General features: G+C 42.3%; 1 protein-coding gene across 4 annotated transcripts in view; it reads left to right on the forward strand.

The window, feature by feature from the left end:
* Nucleotides 1-16,873, forward strand: part of LOC100745816 (discoidin domain-containing receptor 2-like) — a 141,069-nt gene extending 124,196 nt beyond the window's left edge. For all 4 annotated transcript variants that reach the window (XM_024366064.2, XM_012382935.3, XM_012382933.3 and 1 more), the window contains 5 exons: nucleotides 2,129-2,584; nucleotides 7,087-7,294; nucleotides 7,777-8,328; nucleotides 8,684-8,781; nucleotides 9,974-16,873. In XM_024366064.2, the coding sequence (XP_024221832.1) occupies nucleotides 2,129-2,584; nucleotides 7,087-7,294; nucleotides 7,777-8,328; nucleotides 8,684-8,781; nucleotides 9,974-10,141 (1,482 nt within the window). In that variant the 3' untranslated portion in view covers nucleotides 10,142-16,873. The remainder of the gene's footprint in view (nucleotides 1-2,128; nucleotides 2,585-7,086; nucleotides 7,295-7,776; nucleotides 8,329-8,683; nucleotides 8,782-9,973) is intronic.
* The last annotated feature ends 3,128 nt before the right edge of the window (nucleotides 16,874-20,001 follow it).

Raw genomic sequence — 20,001 nt, forward strand, 5'->3', positions numbered from 1 at the left:
CGGTAATTGGGAGACCCGGTGGCTGACACCGTTTTATTCGCGCTCGTTATTCCCTCCGCGACTTTCTAGCTGATGTTTGGCGCATCGAAACGAAATACAATGAGCCGACACGCGTGAAATTCCGGCTGGCGTCGCGCCGCGGACCACGTTTCGTTTCGACTTCGTTACAGCGGCTTAATGAGCACGCCCGCGCTCGTTAAGGGGCCGAAATATGCGGCCGTAAACGGAACGCTTCTGAAAGAAATCTAATCCGAATAAAAAATATTCGTCGACGATCATTGAAATCTTGATAACGGAACGGTTTCCTTTCAGCTTGTTGAAATTGTAGCTGGTAAATGTTAGAAGCAGCACAGAGATAACGTGTGAATTTATGTGAACTTAAAGCTTGCGCTTTATTAGTTGGTAATTGTTGAAAATCGTATTTTTAAAGGAAAGTTAACGTAGAATTACTTAAAGTTTCAGGGAGAGCTTCATTATAATTCAGAAGATTATAGCGGTTGAGATAATTCTTATCTCAATCACTACGATTTTTATTGTAAATATCAAATCGTAAGAAGAATGTTTGACATTAGATTGGTAAATTTTCAAAGTTAAGATTGAAATTATTTTCGGAATTCAAGTATCTCTGCTATAAGCGCAAGTGACATTTTAAGACAAGTTGAAGTGGGTTGTGAAACAATCGTGAAGATTTCTTCGAGCACAACCAATTAAGCAAATGAAAGGAATGAAATAAAGTCGGAGAGTAGTGCCTTTCTTCTTCTCTTCATTTAATATTGAAATACATTCGCCGAGTATTGAAAGCTTCGCGTTCGATTATTTCTCCGATGAATCTTAGAATCTCTTCGTTTCTATCAAGATCTAAATCTAAGTAAGCCTAAAACTGGCTGCAAAGTTTTTCACCATTTTAAGATTCAACAGCTAACAAAGCGACGATATTTCAGAATCTCTTAAACCTGGAAATTCTTTTAGAAAGCGGTGAAATGCTCGAGGGAACGTCGGTAGAAATGTCGTGGGCGTTCCTGGGTGCCGCGATTTCTCGTTTCACGCGTTCTCAGACGGAACAACGCACGTTCTATTCTGTCGGCGGAGCGCGAGCTGGAAGGCCCAAGCGTTTGTATCGCAGCAGAGGATCGAGAATTTCTCGTGCAGCATCGTCGAGGGTCGTCCCTTCGAAACAAAGGACCTCTTATTTTCCACTTACGAGCTTGACAGCGGCACTCGACTCCACGAGTATGATATTCTCACGTATGCCCGGTTACGTGACCGTGGTTCATCGCGGTCGTGATCCCGACAGGTGTATACGCATACTATTTGAATCTTCATTATCGATACGATCGCCGATAGTTTATGGTATTTTAATGATACGGCCCCGAGAGCCGAATCCGTAATTCCACCAAGTATATCCATGGATTCCGTACGGTTCTACCCGCCGCACCGTATGAATTATTCAACAGATATCCCTCGAGCGACTTTATGTCAGGTGTTAATAATGATCTTCCTTTCTGATACGAATATATCCAAGTTTTCAGCCGGTAAATTTTCAGTCACGCGTAATTTAACCATGCCAGAATTTTGACGAGTGAATTGCGTTTCCTTTAATAATTATCGAGACTCGTGACAGAGATTGAGGCATAAATAGACTTGACACGTTCCTATTATATCTTTGAAATTAATACTTTTATGTTGTAATTTGTCTCCTTCGATGGTTTTATTAACATCCGTAGAATGTTCTTTACAAATCTTACAATTTAATTATGATAGAGAAAGTTGCAAGTAGATAAGGATGAAAGAGTTGGATGTTCGCAAAGAGCAATACTGAATTATTGACACACGATCATAAAGATACACAATTGATACACAGAAAGAAACATTACGATCAGTAGAGTGATCAAAATTACCATTTTTATACATTTTTGAGTATCTGAACGATTTTTGTTAAAGCGTGTACATAAACGCGTTATTATTTCTTCATAAACAGTTTACGTTAATTTCTTTAGGGCAATTTTTATACTTCGATCATCAGTTAGCTTTAGCGTTAACAATCAATATTCCAATTTACCAAATAATAAGAGAAATAACACTTTCCAAACAGAACGTATCTAACCTATCGATGAATGGTTTGTCACAGGTGATCAAAGGGAACACGAACACCTACCTGGAGTCGAAGCACGAACTGGAGCCACCGATGTGGGCGAGTAAAGTTCGCTTCTGGCCGTACAGTTATCATCGTCGCACCGTTTGCATGCGGGTAGAGCTATACGGTTGCCCATGGAACGATGGGATCGTGTCGTACTCGATGCCACAGGGCGACAAACGTGGCAACTGGGAGTTCTTCGATGCGACTTACGACGGTTACTGGGACGGCCAGCTTCTACGTGGCCTGGGACAGCTGACGGACGGCAAGATCGGGCCGGATAACTTCAAGATGAGTTATTACGATTTCGATAGAGGTCAGGGATGGGTTGGTTGGAGAAACGACACCAGGTCCGGTCATCCTCTCGAGATCAAATTCGAGTTTGACCACGTCAGGGAATTCTCCGCCGTGCACATATTCTGCAACAATCAGTTTACCAAGGATGTACAGGTAAACTTTGTGAAACTTTGTAAAGTTAGTTTTAGATAATACTGAATGAGCTTTTTGTGGAGAACGATATGAATTCGTTAGAGGGTAATGTTATGTAAATGTAAATGTAAATGTCGTTTGTAATTCTTTAGTCAAAGTGTATTATTGAATTTTATTTCTTAAGGAAATTTTATTTCTTAAAAGGAATTAAGATTTATTCGATATTTCTTTGGTTATTATTTCTTTATCCGTTCTAATCTCAGTTTCTTTTTTTCTTATTTTCTAAAATCTGATTTTATAAAGTTTTCTTCTTTTAAATCTTCTTTTAGAAACATAAATATATGTTTTGTATGTTTAACTTACACGTATAGTGAACTCTCGTAAAATATCTAGTAAGTACTGTAATCGTGTTTTAATCATTATGCGAAGATGAACAGGGAAACTGATTTTTTCGGTAAATATGACACAGTCAATAAACATATGGATTTACTAGAAATTGTCGAGTAGAAGCGTCCTGTGCAAGGTGCACAATATCTGCCATAATTAATAGAACATTATCAGTATTTCCTTTTCTTCTTTTTCTTTTTTTTTTTTTTTTTGAATACTATATAATAAGATAGAATAAGGAAAGACGAAGTCCAATTTTAATTAAACGATTATTGACGAAGTTAAAAAGTTCGGGGTGGGTAACCAATGCAATACAGGTTGATCCATCCTCGTGATTTCGATAGTAGAGCAAAAGGAAGAGGCAGAAAGGAAACCGGGTAGGAGAAACCAGAGCCTTCCCCAACGTTTGCGGGTCGTGATCCCCACGAACGAACCCTCGGGCAAATTTTTGGCCCGGAGAACAGTCACGTATTTATGATCCACAACCTGCAGAGTCAAAGTCACGCTCAACGGCGTTTGTTAGCCTGTACCGGTAGCGCTTTCATCACGTAATATTCTCCATCTTCGTTATTTCATCGAGCAACGTACAATAAATTTGCCTGTACTTTTACCTTAAAAGATAAAACAAAGAAAATAGAGGAGAAAATGAAAAAAAAGGAGGAAGCCGCTTCTCGATCCGTCTACTTTAAATTTTAATATTTTGATTCGTTCCCGTTATCGATACTCCCGTCCGACGATGGAATTTCCACCGTAATCCCTTTACCGGCGATCTCTTTGAACGCAAGTCCGGCCGCGTTATTTTCAAATTTCCTCTATGATCGTTCACCGAATATCCGCGAAAACGCGTGAAAAAAAGAGGAAGAGGGCGGATAGATACGAGCACGACAGGGAGGAAATTGGAAGGGCCCGGGTCGGTGACTCGCCAACGCGCGACCAAACCTACGATACAGAAGGGTGAGAGAGAGAAAAAATATAGCGATGAAAACTAGACGTCGAATAGGAGAGCAAAGAGACTGAGCTAGACGTGTTACGAATAAGAGAGAGAAAAAAGAGAAAATAGGAGAGACAGGAGATAAGGGGAGGAAAAACAGGACAGACAATCGCGGCGAAATACGCGCCAAGATCCAACGCCTGCCTTTAAATCGCGCCCTGGAGGAGTAACACGAAAGGGAAAGAAATGATGGCGTACGCCATGTAATCCAGTTTTCGCGTTGAAGTCAAGGTCGGACGTAGGATGGGTAACGAGGCGTAACAACGGTTGGCCCTTGGCTTCGGTTGAAGCGGATGAAAGGAGAGAAAGAGGAAACGAGCCGCGCGATTTTGCACAGGGTGGTAACAATGGGCGTTGGCCACAACCGAATTTCTGCTGGCGCTCGCTGGCGATAGTAACGTGCGATGGTGGTGTTGGTGCCGTTCCGACGCCGGCTGTGTTGCCCGTTTCTGGGAAAATTTTCCGGCCCCGCGTGCTTCCGGCCACGAATTTCTATATAATGGCCCCGTCCCGGTATCAAGATTTATTTCAATGGAGCCCCTCATTACCCTGGCTAAGGCCTTTGCTCCATAATCGAGCAACCAAGGGGCTGCAAAACAACAAACAACCAAGATAGAAGGGACGAAGGTATTAGCGAGTGCGTCAGAGAAGGTTAAAGTGCTTTCTTCGTGTCGTCGTCCCTGTTTCTTTGTTTTCTTCGTAAAATAACGAGATACCTAAATTGATGGTTACTTTTGTTCTGTTCGGTGCTTATGTATGGTTCAAAGTAGAGGAGGTAAAGTTTCTAACGTGTATGATCAAACAGAGATGCACCGTTAATAATAGTCGACATAAGTCTACGTAATTAACGTTATTAATATTCTACAAGTAATCAAGAGGATGATAAGAACACACGTTTAATCTCAAGACAAAATAAAAAACTAGTTTTGATATAGAGTCGTTTGACAATATATTGGAACTTAAAATTGTTTTGTTACAAAAGACGGGTAATGTGACTTATTACGTTTTCTTACCTGTAGCTTTCAATTGGTACGCCAACATTTAATCGTTTTCCTTGATCAAACAATACGCTGAAGAATCTAAATCGGTCTAAGTACCCATCTAAACGCGAGAGGAAAGAAACTCTTCTGGAGGATCAATGGGAGATAAAGATATTAAAGAAGGCAAATCCCTCTGCTCTTCACTGGATTCTTGGCGTGAAAATGACCGGCGCGATCCAGCGAATGGCGAACGATAGAAAATGGAAGCTTTCCGGGTCGACGTCGGTTGAGGCATACTCGTCTCGACAAAATAGGCCTCGAAACACTCTCCTTGCTGGTATCAAGATTTATTTGAATGGAGCGCCTCATTACCCGGCTCGAAGCTCGATTGTGCACTCGCTACCGAGCAAGATGGAATGACGGAGAGGTGGCAGAGGCAAGGACAGCAGAAACGTTGCATCGGCTCGAAAGGGGGAATCTTCTTCTTCGAGAAGGAAGGATGGTTCGTGGAAGACAGGAAGGGAACGTCGAGAACCAAGAGAAACGGTCTCTACTCTCTAGCGGCAGGAATGCTTGAAGGTGGATTCTGTTCTTTCTCTCTCGTACGCACAATGCTAGCGAGCAACGAGCCGGAGAGCAGATACGCCACGTATTCAAATACAATACCGACAGTCTGGCAAGTCGGCAGTCTATGGCTTGAGGTATGAGGGCGAGTAAGGGATGAGAGATGGTAGCAACCGCCCCTAAACGTCCCCTTCTATTAACAAGCGCCCGCTCGCGCGGATAGGACACGTCTTCTGAAAGACAGCACTTCAAAGCATCGTCAGTTTCGCGCTCCTTATCTCTCTCTCCCTTTCGTTCTTCCGTGTTCCTCGAATACTATATTCTCTCGTATATACGTCCGTGGTGGTTGAGCACGGTTTCGTGGCCGCCACGTTCGTCTTCTTCGGCTTCCTCATACTCCTACTATCGTTGAGGTCTCCGTCATCGTCGACGGTGCTCTAGCAAGGCAAGCTTCAACGGTGTGCGCTCCCTTGAAAATCCATACGCATCGTCGTTGCGTTCGGGGCTAAGAGAGTTAGATAATCTCAGCTTTGTAATCTCCATTTCCAAGCCTCTCGCGCCGTTCTCCTGGTCTTCGCCCTGTTCTTCCTCTCTCTCTCTCTCTCTCTTTCTCTCTCTCTCTCTCACACTCTCTGTCTCTTCCCGTTCTCCACTCTTTCGCTGTTCGCTACCTGTTTCTCGCACGATCCCCGCCTGCCACGGGCTTCCTACTCGTAGTTTCCGGCTGGCATTCTCTTCTCGTGTAACTATCTTACGCTTTCCCGCAGTGGAATTAGCATTCCACGCGTCTCCGTTCCGGCGGAGTACGCACAGCCACGGGTGGCTGGCAATTATCGAAGTCGTCGATGTCAACCGAGTGTTGCCTCTATAAAGTTGCTCGTTATGTCCGTAGTAAATAGCCCAGTGTGTATTTGCGCGAGCGGAATCGCGAGATATATTAATATCCAGCTTGCCGGAACGACGTACAGGCCAGCGTTCTCCAGAGCTTGCTCGGCTTAAGATGCTGATTTATATATATAATTAATGTTGAATATTAGCCACTACGTCATGTTTAGCGTGCACAATGAGAAGCTTCATTTTACTGCCTGCTACAACCTTTGCCGCGATTTTATATATGAGTATATTTTCCGGGTAACGCGGCTTACGAGGATATACCTGTTGTGCGAGCCTCGTTCAGATGCTTCCGGTGAAATATGAAATAAGTTCTCGTACATTTTATTACGGGATAGAAGATTCGTTTATTATTGCAGTTCTTATGGAAAGTACGTAGCCGTAAAGTACAATCATATTGCTCCTTTCTGAGATTAGTATAGCGTGTAGTTTACTAAATGGGGACTTTCATCTTTCCTTTTAGACCTTGTTGCTTAATTTAAAAATAGAAAACAATCTCCAGGAACTTGATATTAAGAAAAAAAGATCCGTTTATCGTTTATTCGATTATTATGGAAAGTATACACGTAATCGTAAAATATAATCATATTAAATGACGAGGAGTGGTCTTGTGTATAGATTGTTAGATGGGAATTTTTATGGTCCCTTCTATATTATATTGTATAATTAGAAATACGAAAAAACAGAAAGATGTTTCTCTGTCATGTCAGGTGTTCTCGGAGGCCAGTATAATGTTCAGCGTCGGCGGAAGATATTACACAGGTGACCCGATCGTGTACTCGTACATGGAAGACAGGATCTTCGAGCATTCGAGGAACATCTCGATCAAGCTGCACCATCGCATTGGCAAGTTTGTTAAACTGAAGTTCAGCTTCGCCTCACGGTGGATCATGATCAGCGAGATCACTTTCGACTCTGGTAATTACTATTTACGATAACGATATCTCATAGTTGAACATTACCATCACCATAAAAATTCTTCTACCGTCAGATCTACGAATTATGTTTGAAAAAAAACTTGTATAAATTCAGCAAATAAATTCTTACTACTTTCAAATCGCCACATTAAGATCTCTTGCGCATAATTCGATAATATTAGCATTTAAATAGACACAAGTTGTAGATTGTACTCGTTTTAAGAACTTTTCTATCCAATTTTACGACACTTTTGTCAAACAGGACAGGTATATAGATAACAGGATAATCGAATGATTTGTAATTTGTAAAATTTACTTCTAAAACGTCTAAAATCTACTAACATTAATACCTCGTGACTCCGAAAACTTCGCAGATAATATTAGTTCAATTCTGCAAGAATATTCTTTATTCAAACGTTATTTTTTATTTGTCGCAAAATGGTATTTCAAGATCACGAAGGAAGCATTGTTGTCGCGTTACAGATATCGCTCACGGAAATTTCACTCCTGAATCGCCGCCCACGACGGAAGCTCCGAGACTTAGGGATCGAATCTCAGCCCGCGACAATCCTCTGCAAGCCGAAGTTCCAGTAGCGAAGCAGGAAGATCCAACCTACATGGCCGTGATTATCGGTGTTTTAACCGCGGTCATCCTCCTGCTTGCCGTTGCGATTTTCTTGATCGTCATGCGACACCGGCAACGAAAGAATTTTGCCAGTCCTCTTGGTACCAAGAACGCGATTCCGTCGAGCAATCATCAACATCTGTCGCCAGAATCCGCGTACGGTACCACGGAGAAGGATCCGTCGTTGATGACGTACCGAGTCGAGGAACTCGACGATCGATACGCCGGAACCAAGCTAACGACGCTGCCTCGCGACTTGAACGATCGTCTACTAGGTGACGTCAGGTTGGACGAGTATCAGGAACCCTTCTACGAGAACAAGCACCGAGAACCGCCTCATGCCGCTTATTACGGTTATAGCACTGTTGTTATAGACAACAAGGACCTCCACGACAGCGTTGAGCAGTCTGGTAAGTGCAATCGATACCCCACAACCGCTTTGATACTTGTTCGGGTGATATTTGATACTTGTAATTATGTAATTCGAGATTTTAATAAGCATTTTGTTGCAAGAATTCAGGGAATAGTTTCGATGAATTATCATAAAAATTCAAATTCAAGTTTGTAGATTAATTTTCCAAAAATTCCAATGTTTAAATTTACAACCGTTCAAGTTTTTCTATTTCTAAATATTGCAATTTTGTCATTTTGAAACGACCGGCTTATTTAAATTTGAAAATTCGATTAGATTCAAATTAAAAAATTGCCCAATAGTAAAATGTTGAAATCTTCGACTTTTTCAAAGTTTAATCGTTTTATTTACAGATGCCACCTACGATTATGCAGTACCAATGCCTGTGCCTAGTGTAAGCAGCGATCAGGACAGCGTGTTCTCCAAGTCTTCATCAAGGGGTAGCGCAAAGGTGAGTACTTAATGGAAACCTTAGAAACTTCATACTTATGAAAATAACACTAAACTAAATGTCATTGATTTACCATCGACAATGACCATTTCTGATCATAAACTGACAATGGCTTAAATCAGCACCGTAGCATCAAATATACCATTTCTTCCACGAACAATAGGCCATTACATAGCACGAATAGAATATCAAAACCAATACATCAACAGCGCGAAATCATACCCTTTGAAATGCCGTTTGTTTCATCTCGATACCACCTTACATTGCCGAGATATCGTGGTTTAGAGAGAACCACAATTTTCTATTCCCGTCTCGCTTCCACGAGCGGGATCTCGTTCACACGTTTTTCTTGATCTATCCCAAGCTCGAACACCTTCACGTTGGTCAGTGACACACGTGCAGTCAGCCTTTTTTCTAGTGGTTCAACGTACGTATTTCCAGGAAAAGAAGTAGGCCAGGTCTATTCCAAGAATTTCGGTTGTCATTCATATTCCGGTGCATGTTATACCGTAAACTTTGAAATCTCGTATCTCAGCAACTAATTGAGATATCTACTTGAAACAAAAAGCTCATGAAAGCACCTGCTCTTCTCCGATTTTTCGATATGTTTGCTGTAGAAACACCGTAATTCTTCTTCTTCACCGCAATTCAAATTTGTGTCTCTATTTATGTATAATGAAAGAATACGTTTGTTTGGAATTTTTAATCATTTCACACTGGGTAATTGTAAATTGTTTAATCAAGTGACTATTATTAAGAGAATACAATGATGTTCCAAAGAATTTTAATTGATATTATATAACTACATAATAGCGTTTATTTGCAATACTTATATTTATACCCTTACACTTGTTATGTATTTGTTAAAATTCTTTTAGATATCGCTTGTGGAATATAAAATCGAAAATGTGTCTGTTGGAAACTTTTGTCCTATTCTCTATTGAATGTTTAAAGCACGTAAATACTATAATGTTTAGTTATACGTATTTGTTAGCTTGGAAGTTTACGAAACGTAAATACTCTTTCATTATGGTTTACGTTACTATATTTTCGTATCTCAAAGATCAACATTGAAAGTGTTATATCTCGATATTTTGTAAACAAAATTCTAGAAATTGCGATACAGGCAATACTATAGGCAAACAAAATCTTAAGCTACGTGTTAAATTCTTTTTACGTTCTGTTGCATTAGGCGTGCTTGCAGAGCTTTTTCCCTCCACCACCGCCCCCGATGAGCGCGCCACCCCCACGAGGCTCCAGTAATCTGACGTACTCGAATCCTCCGAGCCCGGAACCAGTTTGCGAGCGCGAGCGCAGAGGAAGCAAGCGCCGCGAACACTCTTTGCACAGATATGCGTAAGGACTGTTTCATCCTGCGGAATGCACGCGGTACGCCGCTAGATCCAAGGTACGATAACATTTCGTACTTCACCTTGAGAGATCGACCGTTTGATCCAAGTCTTCAGCATCCATAGATCGGTTATCATCCATCGTTCCTATTTTTAATCTTCCACTTTACACGATTCTCTGTTCTCCGCGAATCTTACGTTGCAACGATGTACCGCCCAGTTCGTTTCTATTTGATAAATTCGATCGTCGAGTCTAATTCCCCGAAAGAAAAAAAGAATCTACAATGGATGCTGAAGATCTAGCGAAAATTCGAGCGCTGTCGAAGCGTCGAAACGAAGCGGAAGAAGAGGACGAAGAAGAGGAAACGACAAGAGATCGAGTTCGAGCGCAACCGGGGCATGAAGAACATTTTTTGTTCGCGTCGGAATTCTCGAACGGCCCAATTAAAAAAAAAAAAAAAGATTGGAACAGGCGAAAAGCCGTCTATGATTCGACGCAGCCACTCGAACCGCGGTCTCGATCTCATCGAAATCTTTCTCCACGAGCACTGCCATTCGCGCACTTTCCGAGCGTACCGTAGAGTAGAGGCGCAATACCTCGAGTGCCGCGCTTAAGAGGACTTAACCTACTTGCAACCGGCAGGTAGGCGATACGCGTAACCGGAGTTGAAACTACAATTGGCATATCAGTTAAACGGCAGCAAGCTGCCGAGACTCTTCTCTGGAAATTCGTCTCGTCGAAACTAATGAAAAAGAAGCGCGATTCGTGAAATCGACGCGTCGAGCACAACCATCTACGATCTCTATATTTTCTGTCAGTTTTACCGAGTAACAGGGTGTGTACACGACCACGAACCAAGAACAAACGTTGTAGCACGCGTCGTTCTTCGATCTTCAGCGAGTTTTCATGAATTATTATAGTCGAGGATAACGAAGCTTCGATTTCACGGGTCGCTACGAGTCCGCGTTATTTGGAAACGCGTTCGCACGCCGCAGTTGCCGAACTTTCTTTCCGTTCAAAAGACTTTCGTTCCCCGCAGCGAAGCTTTGCGAAGCTAGGCCAGGATGGAACACGCGCGAAAAAGTTATCCTGTAACCCTCTTCTCCCTTAAATTCCAAACTCCGTGAGTGAGTTAGAGGGTTTAGAAGTTCCGGCTGAAAGAAGAGAGTAAAAAGAGCAAAGAGGGAGGAGGTAAAGAGAGTCGTATTTTTCGTTGATACAGCCTCGCGTGTTCGGAACGTTTTTCCGCGCGATGCTACATTTCTTCCGGGCCGATAAAATGCACGAGCGTTAGCAGCTTCGTTGAACCGTTGTTCCGCGAACGAAATTGTAATTCGCGTAGGTCGTGTTTTCGCCGCGGAAAAACGCGGCCGCGATAAGAGAACCGGCGCGATGCAACTGGACGCGACTTGGCGCGGCGCTGCTACGCGACCGAGCGGATTTCCAGAAGGAATCGCGTGTTTAATGGTTTCGTCTGTTCGGCGCGCATGTGCAACCAGATCGAGCTCGCTATCGATCCGTGGCTAGGCAAACGATAAAACGGCAGAGTGAAAAAAGACAAAAAATAAAAAAAAAAGGTAAAGTAAGAAGCAATCGGAGGCGAAGAAAGAAGAAACAGAGAAGCGGTTTCTTTTTTTATTTTTGGTCTTTTTATTCTAGTAAAAATATTTATTCGGTTTTGGCGATTTCTGCTCACGACCGATAATTAATCGCCGTTAATTGTTGCTTTGGAATGCTATTCATGAACGATTCCTGCGTGATAGAACGAACGTCAAGTATTGTCGTGGTAAGAACAGGAGCGAAGCTAAAAAAGGATAGGGGGACGAGAACGTGCGGAGATCGACGCGATGATATCGAACGGAAAACGGTAGCGGTAGGGACGTGGAAGAACAGGCTTGGGGTGGACGGGAGAGGGGGGTGAACAAAAGATTTGTGGGAAAAGGAGAACGTTAGCGAGCTTCGATCCCGCCTCACACAAGACTGACGTCAGATAAATAATCCAGTATCCCGACTATGCTGTAATACGTGCAAAGAGGCACGTGTACGCGCCTTCGTATGTGTTTTGCCGTATTATTTATTATCGCAGCATATAACGCCCCGTAAACGAATCTTTAATTTATATACGTATTATACACACGTACGCGTATATGTGCGATATATACGAGGGAAGAGATAAAAAAAATTATATAAATATATATATATAAATAGATATATAAATACAACAAAGGTAATGCGTAATTATGGCGCGTCGGCGAATTTTAAGCGTATAATAACGATATATTATATATATATTATATATATATTGTATAAGCCCAACTTTATTTCTCTATCACTACCGACATCGCCTTCATGCAACGAGAAAATAAAAATCAAGGGATTAACCGGCGTAAGGAATCGACAATACAGGGATGAGACAACAATAATTAAATACATGTGTACGTAAAAGATGAAAAAAAACGCGAAGAAACGATGCGAGAAAATAATGGTAAATAGATAAACGTGATTTAACGCGAGCATGGAGAGAACCAACCACATTGTGATATGTTAAGAAAACTAATACTAATAAAAGTTAGAAGAACGAGACGAAGGCAGTCGCGAGACGTGACTCTAGGCACATTTGATAGATCTCGCGCTAACTTCCACGAGGAAGCTCTTCGTCGAATCTCGGCGCACTTCTCTTTTATTAAGTGAACGATTCTCGAAGCAACTATGTATAGAACGCTTACAAAATATATTTTCGATTTATACTTCGAGCCTTTTACTTCTATACTCTATCGGATGTAAAGGAGTTGCAATGTTTACGCAAAGATCGTTTAATGAAAGATTCAACGAAGAGTTTTCTTACCGAAGCCGCGTTCTCGTTCCTGGCCGAACGAAGGGATACACGCGTAGCATCTAACAACGATCGGAAACTTACCTATGTATATTTAGTGTTTAATCGTCGCCACCGTAGAATGTTAAAAGTAAACCGTAAGAGTGACAGCTTCGAGTGCTTCGAGTGTAAATATAACCGTTAGGGACCTCGTGACACACACACAACATACACACACACGCACACACACACGTATACTTTCTTACCTATACACACCTTTCAAGCGCCTTAAGTTGGGGGGCACTGAGCAAATAACTTGGTCGCAATAATAATCGTCGTTTTCTGTTCTTTCTTTCTACCGTTGTTATCTTTTAACTTTCATTTTATCCAAGATTTAAAAGCAAAAGAAAAAACGAAGAAAATGAAACGAATCGCAAAGAGAAAAAGAATATCACATACAAGCGTTATCGTTTTCGATGTTATCGCAATAATTCAGCGGCGGACTGACAAGAGCGAACGAGAATGAAAGGAAAGAAGAGAGAACGGTTGCTTCAAGGTCCTTTCTCATTTTGTATCCGGCATCGCGACGATCGAGAAGCTGTGAACACGAGTTCCGGTATCGCGCGTTCCACGATGTTCCTCCGTATCGCGTTCAGCTTTCAAACTTCCGTTGACAGCCTTACGCGAGCTCGGACAGAGAAAGGAAACGGAGATCCTTATTGCGCGCCGCAATTTTTCACCGAACTTCTGCAATAACCCCGGCACCGAGCATTAAGTACCTTGAACTTCCTGCACTTCCAGTACCTAGGCAGTCCGCTTCTGGCAATAATCGTCAATTTATCTTAAAGCGTGCACAGACGGTAAAAGGAGAATGACGTTCACGTGCAGACTATACGTTAAGGAAGAATTAAATCAATAACCGGTCAGGGGTCGGAGAGAATTCCGAAGGTTCTTAGAGATTCGCTAATAAAGAGTAAGAAAAAAAAAAGAGATAAAAGAGATGGAAAGGGTGTAAAGGAGCGGAAAAAAATGGAAGGAGATCGTTAAAGATGGTGCACACTCCCTCTTCTTTGGGATACGAAGAGGAAGATAAAGATGACGAAGGACGGTACTTTCGTGCCTGCTCGCAGCGTACTTCTTAGGATACTTTATGGTTCCTTTGTGCAGCGAAGCTGCATGCTGCCGACATGTCAATGACAACGGTGCGCCGAGTATGCACCGAGATCGTCGAGATATCGCACGCTCGTTCTAAATCGTCGCTGCAACTCTCTCTCTCAGTGGCTCACAGCCTTATTCGCGCGAGTTTTATTAAACTTTACACGCACACGTTCTATACTCTCTCACAGCGGGGAGGGGGAAGATCCGTTTTATCTTCAACGGGATATATTCGCCACGATTTTACATCTCAGGAAGCGATAGTTCTTCTCGAAATCGTAATAATCGCGAGATAACGTAAACGACGTGAGTTGCGAGGATTTTCCCTTCGTCGAGTCGTTTATCATTAAACTACCCGGCAGTTATTTAAATTTATACCCATTTTCTAAAGAAGACGCGAATCGAGAATGTATTTCTTTTGCATCGCTATATCCACCGCCAACCTTTTTCTTAGAACGTCTGTGTAGGCAGAACAATTTCCACGTTAGTCCAGCTCGTAACGACGAAGACAGAACGATCTAGAAGCTCGGCAAGTAGAACGCTCCCTAACAAAAAATCCCTATGAAAGAACTTCGATCGAGCATTGCCCTTTTCAACGCACCTTGTCGTTTGATATTAACATCGACCAAGACTCCTCGCGACCTCCTCGTTCCATCTACTGCTCGTCGAGTCTACGAGACTTTTCGATACGCGCCCGATGCAACGATTACCATACCGTCGCGACTTCTGTTTCCTGTGGCGCGGCCTTTATGAGGCCATAGCCTTTTTTATTCCCGCTGTCTGAACGTCGATGCGACGATACGCGAAAACACGGTCCGGCGATATCGTTCGAGATACGACGCGATCGGTTCTGCATCGGTACCTACGATACGGAAAAGACACGAAGGCTGTAGGGGGAGAGCTGCAGCGAGGCAACCGAAGAAAGTCCCGTGCATAAATCAGCCGTTACAACCCTTTTTCGATCCGACATGAGAAATGCGGGAAGAAGCTCGCCGATAGTGACAGCCAACAGGGGAAAAACTGGCCCATCTTTTATTCCAAGACGTACAAGTGCGTGCGCTTGCGAGCCTCGTAATAGGCGAGGATTAAAAAGAAAACGGGACGAGTCAAAGCGTTTGATCGAGCCTCGGGGTGTTAGACTCGACGTGAGTCTGCATCACACACACGAAAGTGTTGTTAGATGCCCGACGAAAGTTGTTGGTCGTGGCAGAGAAGACTCGGGGATCAGCCAGAATTTATGCGTCGATGGTGCTGGCACGTTCAGTAGATGCAAACGTAGTAGTCAGACACGAGAGGCTGGGGCGAGCAACGCCGAGGACTATTGTTTCTTGTTAATTCTTTGATAGCGTGATAAACCGACGAATAATTCTAAACGTTTTACAAGATAATTATCTCTTTGTTCTTAAGTTTTTTTGTATTTCGGACATAACAAAAAATGCGTACATTGTGCTTTTTGCAGGAAGCAAATGTCAATAGTTACGTTACGTATGACGATAATATAAAATGTGAAATGTTTTATACCGTATTTGCCGGTTTTTTTCAACTTCTCTTAGGTCACGTCGTTGAAGAACTAAAGTAGAATTTATAGAATTTATTGAGCGAATTACGGGGGTACTCGAATCTTGGGGCTGGGATTTAAATAAAAATTCAATCGAACAAGTAACGACCAACTCGCAATTGTTTAAGTAAAATGTGAAAGTTTGTGAGTTTCGTTCGCTTTGTCTTCGTTACTGTGAATTAGATGTTGTACGAGAGGAACGATAATATTGTAAGTTATAGTTTAGAGAAATTTAGCATAACTTGAGAATACAGTATGTACTGAAATCAATGTAAGTTTGCAATAAAACAGCTGTGGCGTCGATCTCGGTGCATTTCTTGCTCAAATATATAACTCTATCGAAGTCTCGTTTGAATAAGCGCCTGTTTGTCGAAACAATCTCTAAATAAAATATCGTCAGAGCGACACTGTTGTTGCGTTCACTTCGACCACCTCGCGTATCGACATCGATCGTGCAAATATGAGGGATGTCGGATGCTTACGTGCAGCTACACAAGCACGCAACGAGTAGAAGGGAACGCGACGAGCAGGTACGAGGATGGAAAACAACGACGATCGGTTTATATCATAGGTTTAACAGGACGACGGTTCAGGAAACATTTTCGCCACCCCGGAACTATTAAACGCGCCGCATTATCTCTCAATGTATATAGCAATTGTAATTTATACATAATATGTGTAAACGTATTATAAATAAGCCCGTCGAGACACGGGAAGTGACCATTTTGTATATAATTGTAACATATAGCGTGTAACTTGTAAGAGAATGAAGAACGAACGACGGAAAGCGTGAAAATTTACATATGAAGGATGTATGTACGCGTGATTGCGAGACATGGAATAATAATAATAATAATGATGAAAAGGTAAAAAAAATAAATAAATAAAAGATACCACTGTGAGTGTAATTATAATTGATCAATAGTAATAACGAGTACCGGATGCATATTTGATATTTGTGTGCCTGTATCCTTTTGTATGCTAACGAGATAGACGAAAATAAAACTATACATATTATATTGTACTAATTGCGACGTAGGAGGAAACAACTACGTGTAACGAAGTGTAACACGTGCACACACGAGAAACACACACGCGTATCGTACACGAAGAGATACACAAGAGAAGACACACACACTCTTCCAGTTGCATACACACGGAGGAAACACAGACCAGTCTATCTGTCCTGGATTGGACGAAATAAAACTTTTAGCGAAGCGAATTTGAGTCTATAAATGTCCGATGGACCCAACGACAATTCGTTTTATCCCTGATTTACGGATCCATCGTCCCTTCTCCTTGCGTTTAACGCGTTCCGCTATTTTCTCGTTAACGCGTTACGTTTGTAATTCGACAGTTTGGCGAGCCTGTTGACTTTGTAGATTGTGGAAGATCGAGGCGGGGAAAACGGGTTTGTCAAAGGTACGCGTCCATCGGCTAAATATTTCATCTCCGCGTATATTTTAAATTTGTTACTTATTGACGTAGTAAGAGCCACGGCGAGCGACGTCGAACGTATGAAACAAGATTGATATTCGATCAGTGTGTTCCGATGACATTTCTACGCTACAGTCACCGACGATAAATCCTCGCCGATAGAAATTAACCGGGCGAACGAGCGTCGACGTATATTTAGAGGGAGGAATCGCGTCAGAGAATTAATTATAGGAAACAAATGCGGGAAATCCGATCGAGTTATCGGGATCGATTTCATCGAAGGCACGAGAATATCAACGAGACGAATCGAGCAAGGGACGTGACCAATGAAGCGTGGACTCATCGGAAGCTAATTACCAGGTAATGCTACGGTAATCCGGCTACCAGCTGGCTGAATGCGGAACCGATCGTGCTTCGTAAATGCTGCTTAACCTTAATGAATGGATACGCGTTTGAAAGCGGCCCGGCCACTCTTTGATTATTGCCACGCGTATTCTCTCGCGTTCGATCGTTAGTCGTCACCGAGCAGAAATGTCTGAAAGCACCGACTTACATCGAGACCGTCCATTAACCGACGAAAAATTAGAACTACGCGGAAAATGACAGTAATAAAGGTGCAGTAATAATCGCGAGCAGTCGTCGGTATTTCATTCGCATGACTGTGGGCAAAAACTGCTCGCGTAAACGGTCCGCGTCCTTTGGCAGAGATTTTACAAGCGGAGACCGATGTAGCCGCGTACAACTCGCGTCATGACAGCCTTCCGCGAGGTGGCTGTCGTCCTTTCATCGTGCTAATTTGGCACCGTCAACGACGTCATTTGTCATTCTAATGGCCAGAACGACGGGGCTACGGTTTTTAATGACTGCGGGAGCCCGGTGACACGCCGTTTCCTCGCTCCCGCTTTTCCTCTCCCGGTCGTCTCTTCTTCTTTTCCTACGGAGCTCCTCTTTAATTCGCCCTCGACAAGCCGCTTCACGCTCTATCGTTTGTGCGTTCCCCTCCATTTCGTTCTCCATTTCCCGTTCTTTTTTCCCATTTCTTTCCTCCTCGCGCGGCCTTCTTCATTCAGGTATTTTCTTTCACGAAGAGAAACCCAACGCATAGATCTAGAGTCCGATACGCTCTTCTTCTCCTCGTTTCTTTCTTTTCCTTTAGCACGTTTACTGCTCTCTTTTTGCACCGAGGCTTCCTTTCAGCGTTTTCAGCATTTCTGAATCTAGCCAGGCCACCGAGACGGTCTTAAATCCTAGACGCGAATAAGATGCACACCGCCGTGTTTAAAATGTATTCTTCCGCGGTGAATGTATTCCCTTCCAAGTTATACCACTCTGCCCCTTTGCCTCGGTCGGCTGTTAATTAATTCTCGCGGTTATTAGTGCTCGTTACTTCCCTTAAGCAGCGGCAGCCGTGCAACACTGGCCGCCGTTCCCCCTTTCTTCCAACCCTCGTTTCTTTTATTCTTTAACTCGTTATCCGAGACGGATATAAATTTCAGCGAATACGCACTCGGATAATTATGCTGTTTGCAAGCGGTCGCTACCGAAAATCGTACTAATTGCGGTTCACTGGCTAGTTTCTTCATCGAGGGAAGACTCGTTCATCTTTTTTTTGTGAAGGGATAACGCGGAACGTTATTGAGACGCACGGTTGTGAGATATTATTGTACCTAGATACGATTAAATTATCGGCGCCTTCTGATAATGATAACTTAAATTAATATTTTTATATTCCAATCTTTAATGCTATTTTATTCTGATTTCACCTTTCACATTTTTCTACGACTCGTGGCCCAACTACGCCGTTTATGTTTAGATTTAATTTGAAGTTCTGAGTGCCTACTTGTAGGTATTCGTTTCTAGATATTCTATGTTCTCAATATGTCCAAGAAAATTTCAAGATGCTCATCGATATCTCCACTATATTATAAAATTCTTCCTGAAATCAAATATTTAAGAATATTCAAGAATATTTCGGAAGAATTCAAGTATAAAATTTCACTTGGACTCAATTATACAGCTTGCTTTTATTTATCTGCTTTATATCGGAACAGGAATGTCAGGAACGCAATGGAAATGATTTTTCATGATACCATTCAGCGATAAAAGGTTTCCCTAATGGAATATGAAAGTAAAATTGACGTTATGTCAACGCCCACATAACCCAATGATATTCATTCGAAACACCCCTATATAGGGCATTTCTTAGATGGCTTTCTGGAAGGTTTCAGGAACAGTCGGTGGCCACAATCGGCTCCTTCACCTGAGGATGACGAAAAGGTAGGCGCGTTAATGCGTTTCCTGCGCAACCCTCTAACGGGTGCCATTATTGTTTCCCATCCATCACACGGTTCTGACGAACGAACGTGTGATGGCAAATATATCCCCGGGTCGAAAATGTTGCTGCATCACATCCGAAATTACGGTCGAATCGGAGGCATGGGATGACGAAGAGTGCCTTTGTGCCACGCAGAGTTCCGCATTCTAGATGGTTGACATCGCGTTTCTTAATTTACTGCGAGATTAGACGTTGGTCCTTGGCACTTATTAGGAGGCAGAGGACAGATTCCGTGGATAAATATGCTCCCTTTTATAAATTTGAAGGGAACAAAGATTAACCGTGAGAAAATAACTGAGTACGTACCGCAATTTGAAAATAAGGTTGAGTGTCACATGAGATTTAAATTTCTTTTTAAATTTGAAATATGACATGCGATATTTTCTTGGAAATTATATATTATATTTCGGAATGGACATTTCGTTTCGTTATGGATGTGTAAAGTAAGTAATGTTCTAGCAATATGCGTTCTTAAGGATATATGATGATGTTATCTGTGTTAGTTATAGCAGATAAATATGCAGAGAGGAAAATTCACACAGATTTAAAAGCTCGTAGAACTATTACTCTTAG

Source organism: Bombus impatiens, unplaced genomic scaffold, assembly GCF_000188095.3.
Source record: "Bombus impatiens unplaced genomic scaffold, BIMP_2.2 scf_0197, whole genome shotgun sequence".
Classification (NCBI taxonomy): domain Eukaryota; kingdom Metazoa; phylum Arthropoda; class Insecta; order Hymenoptera; family Apidae; genus Bombus; species Bombus impatiens.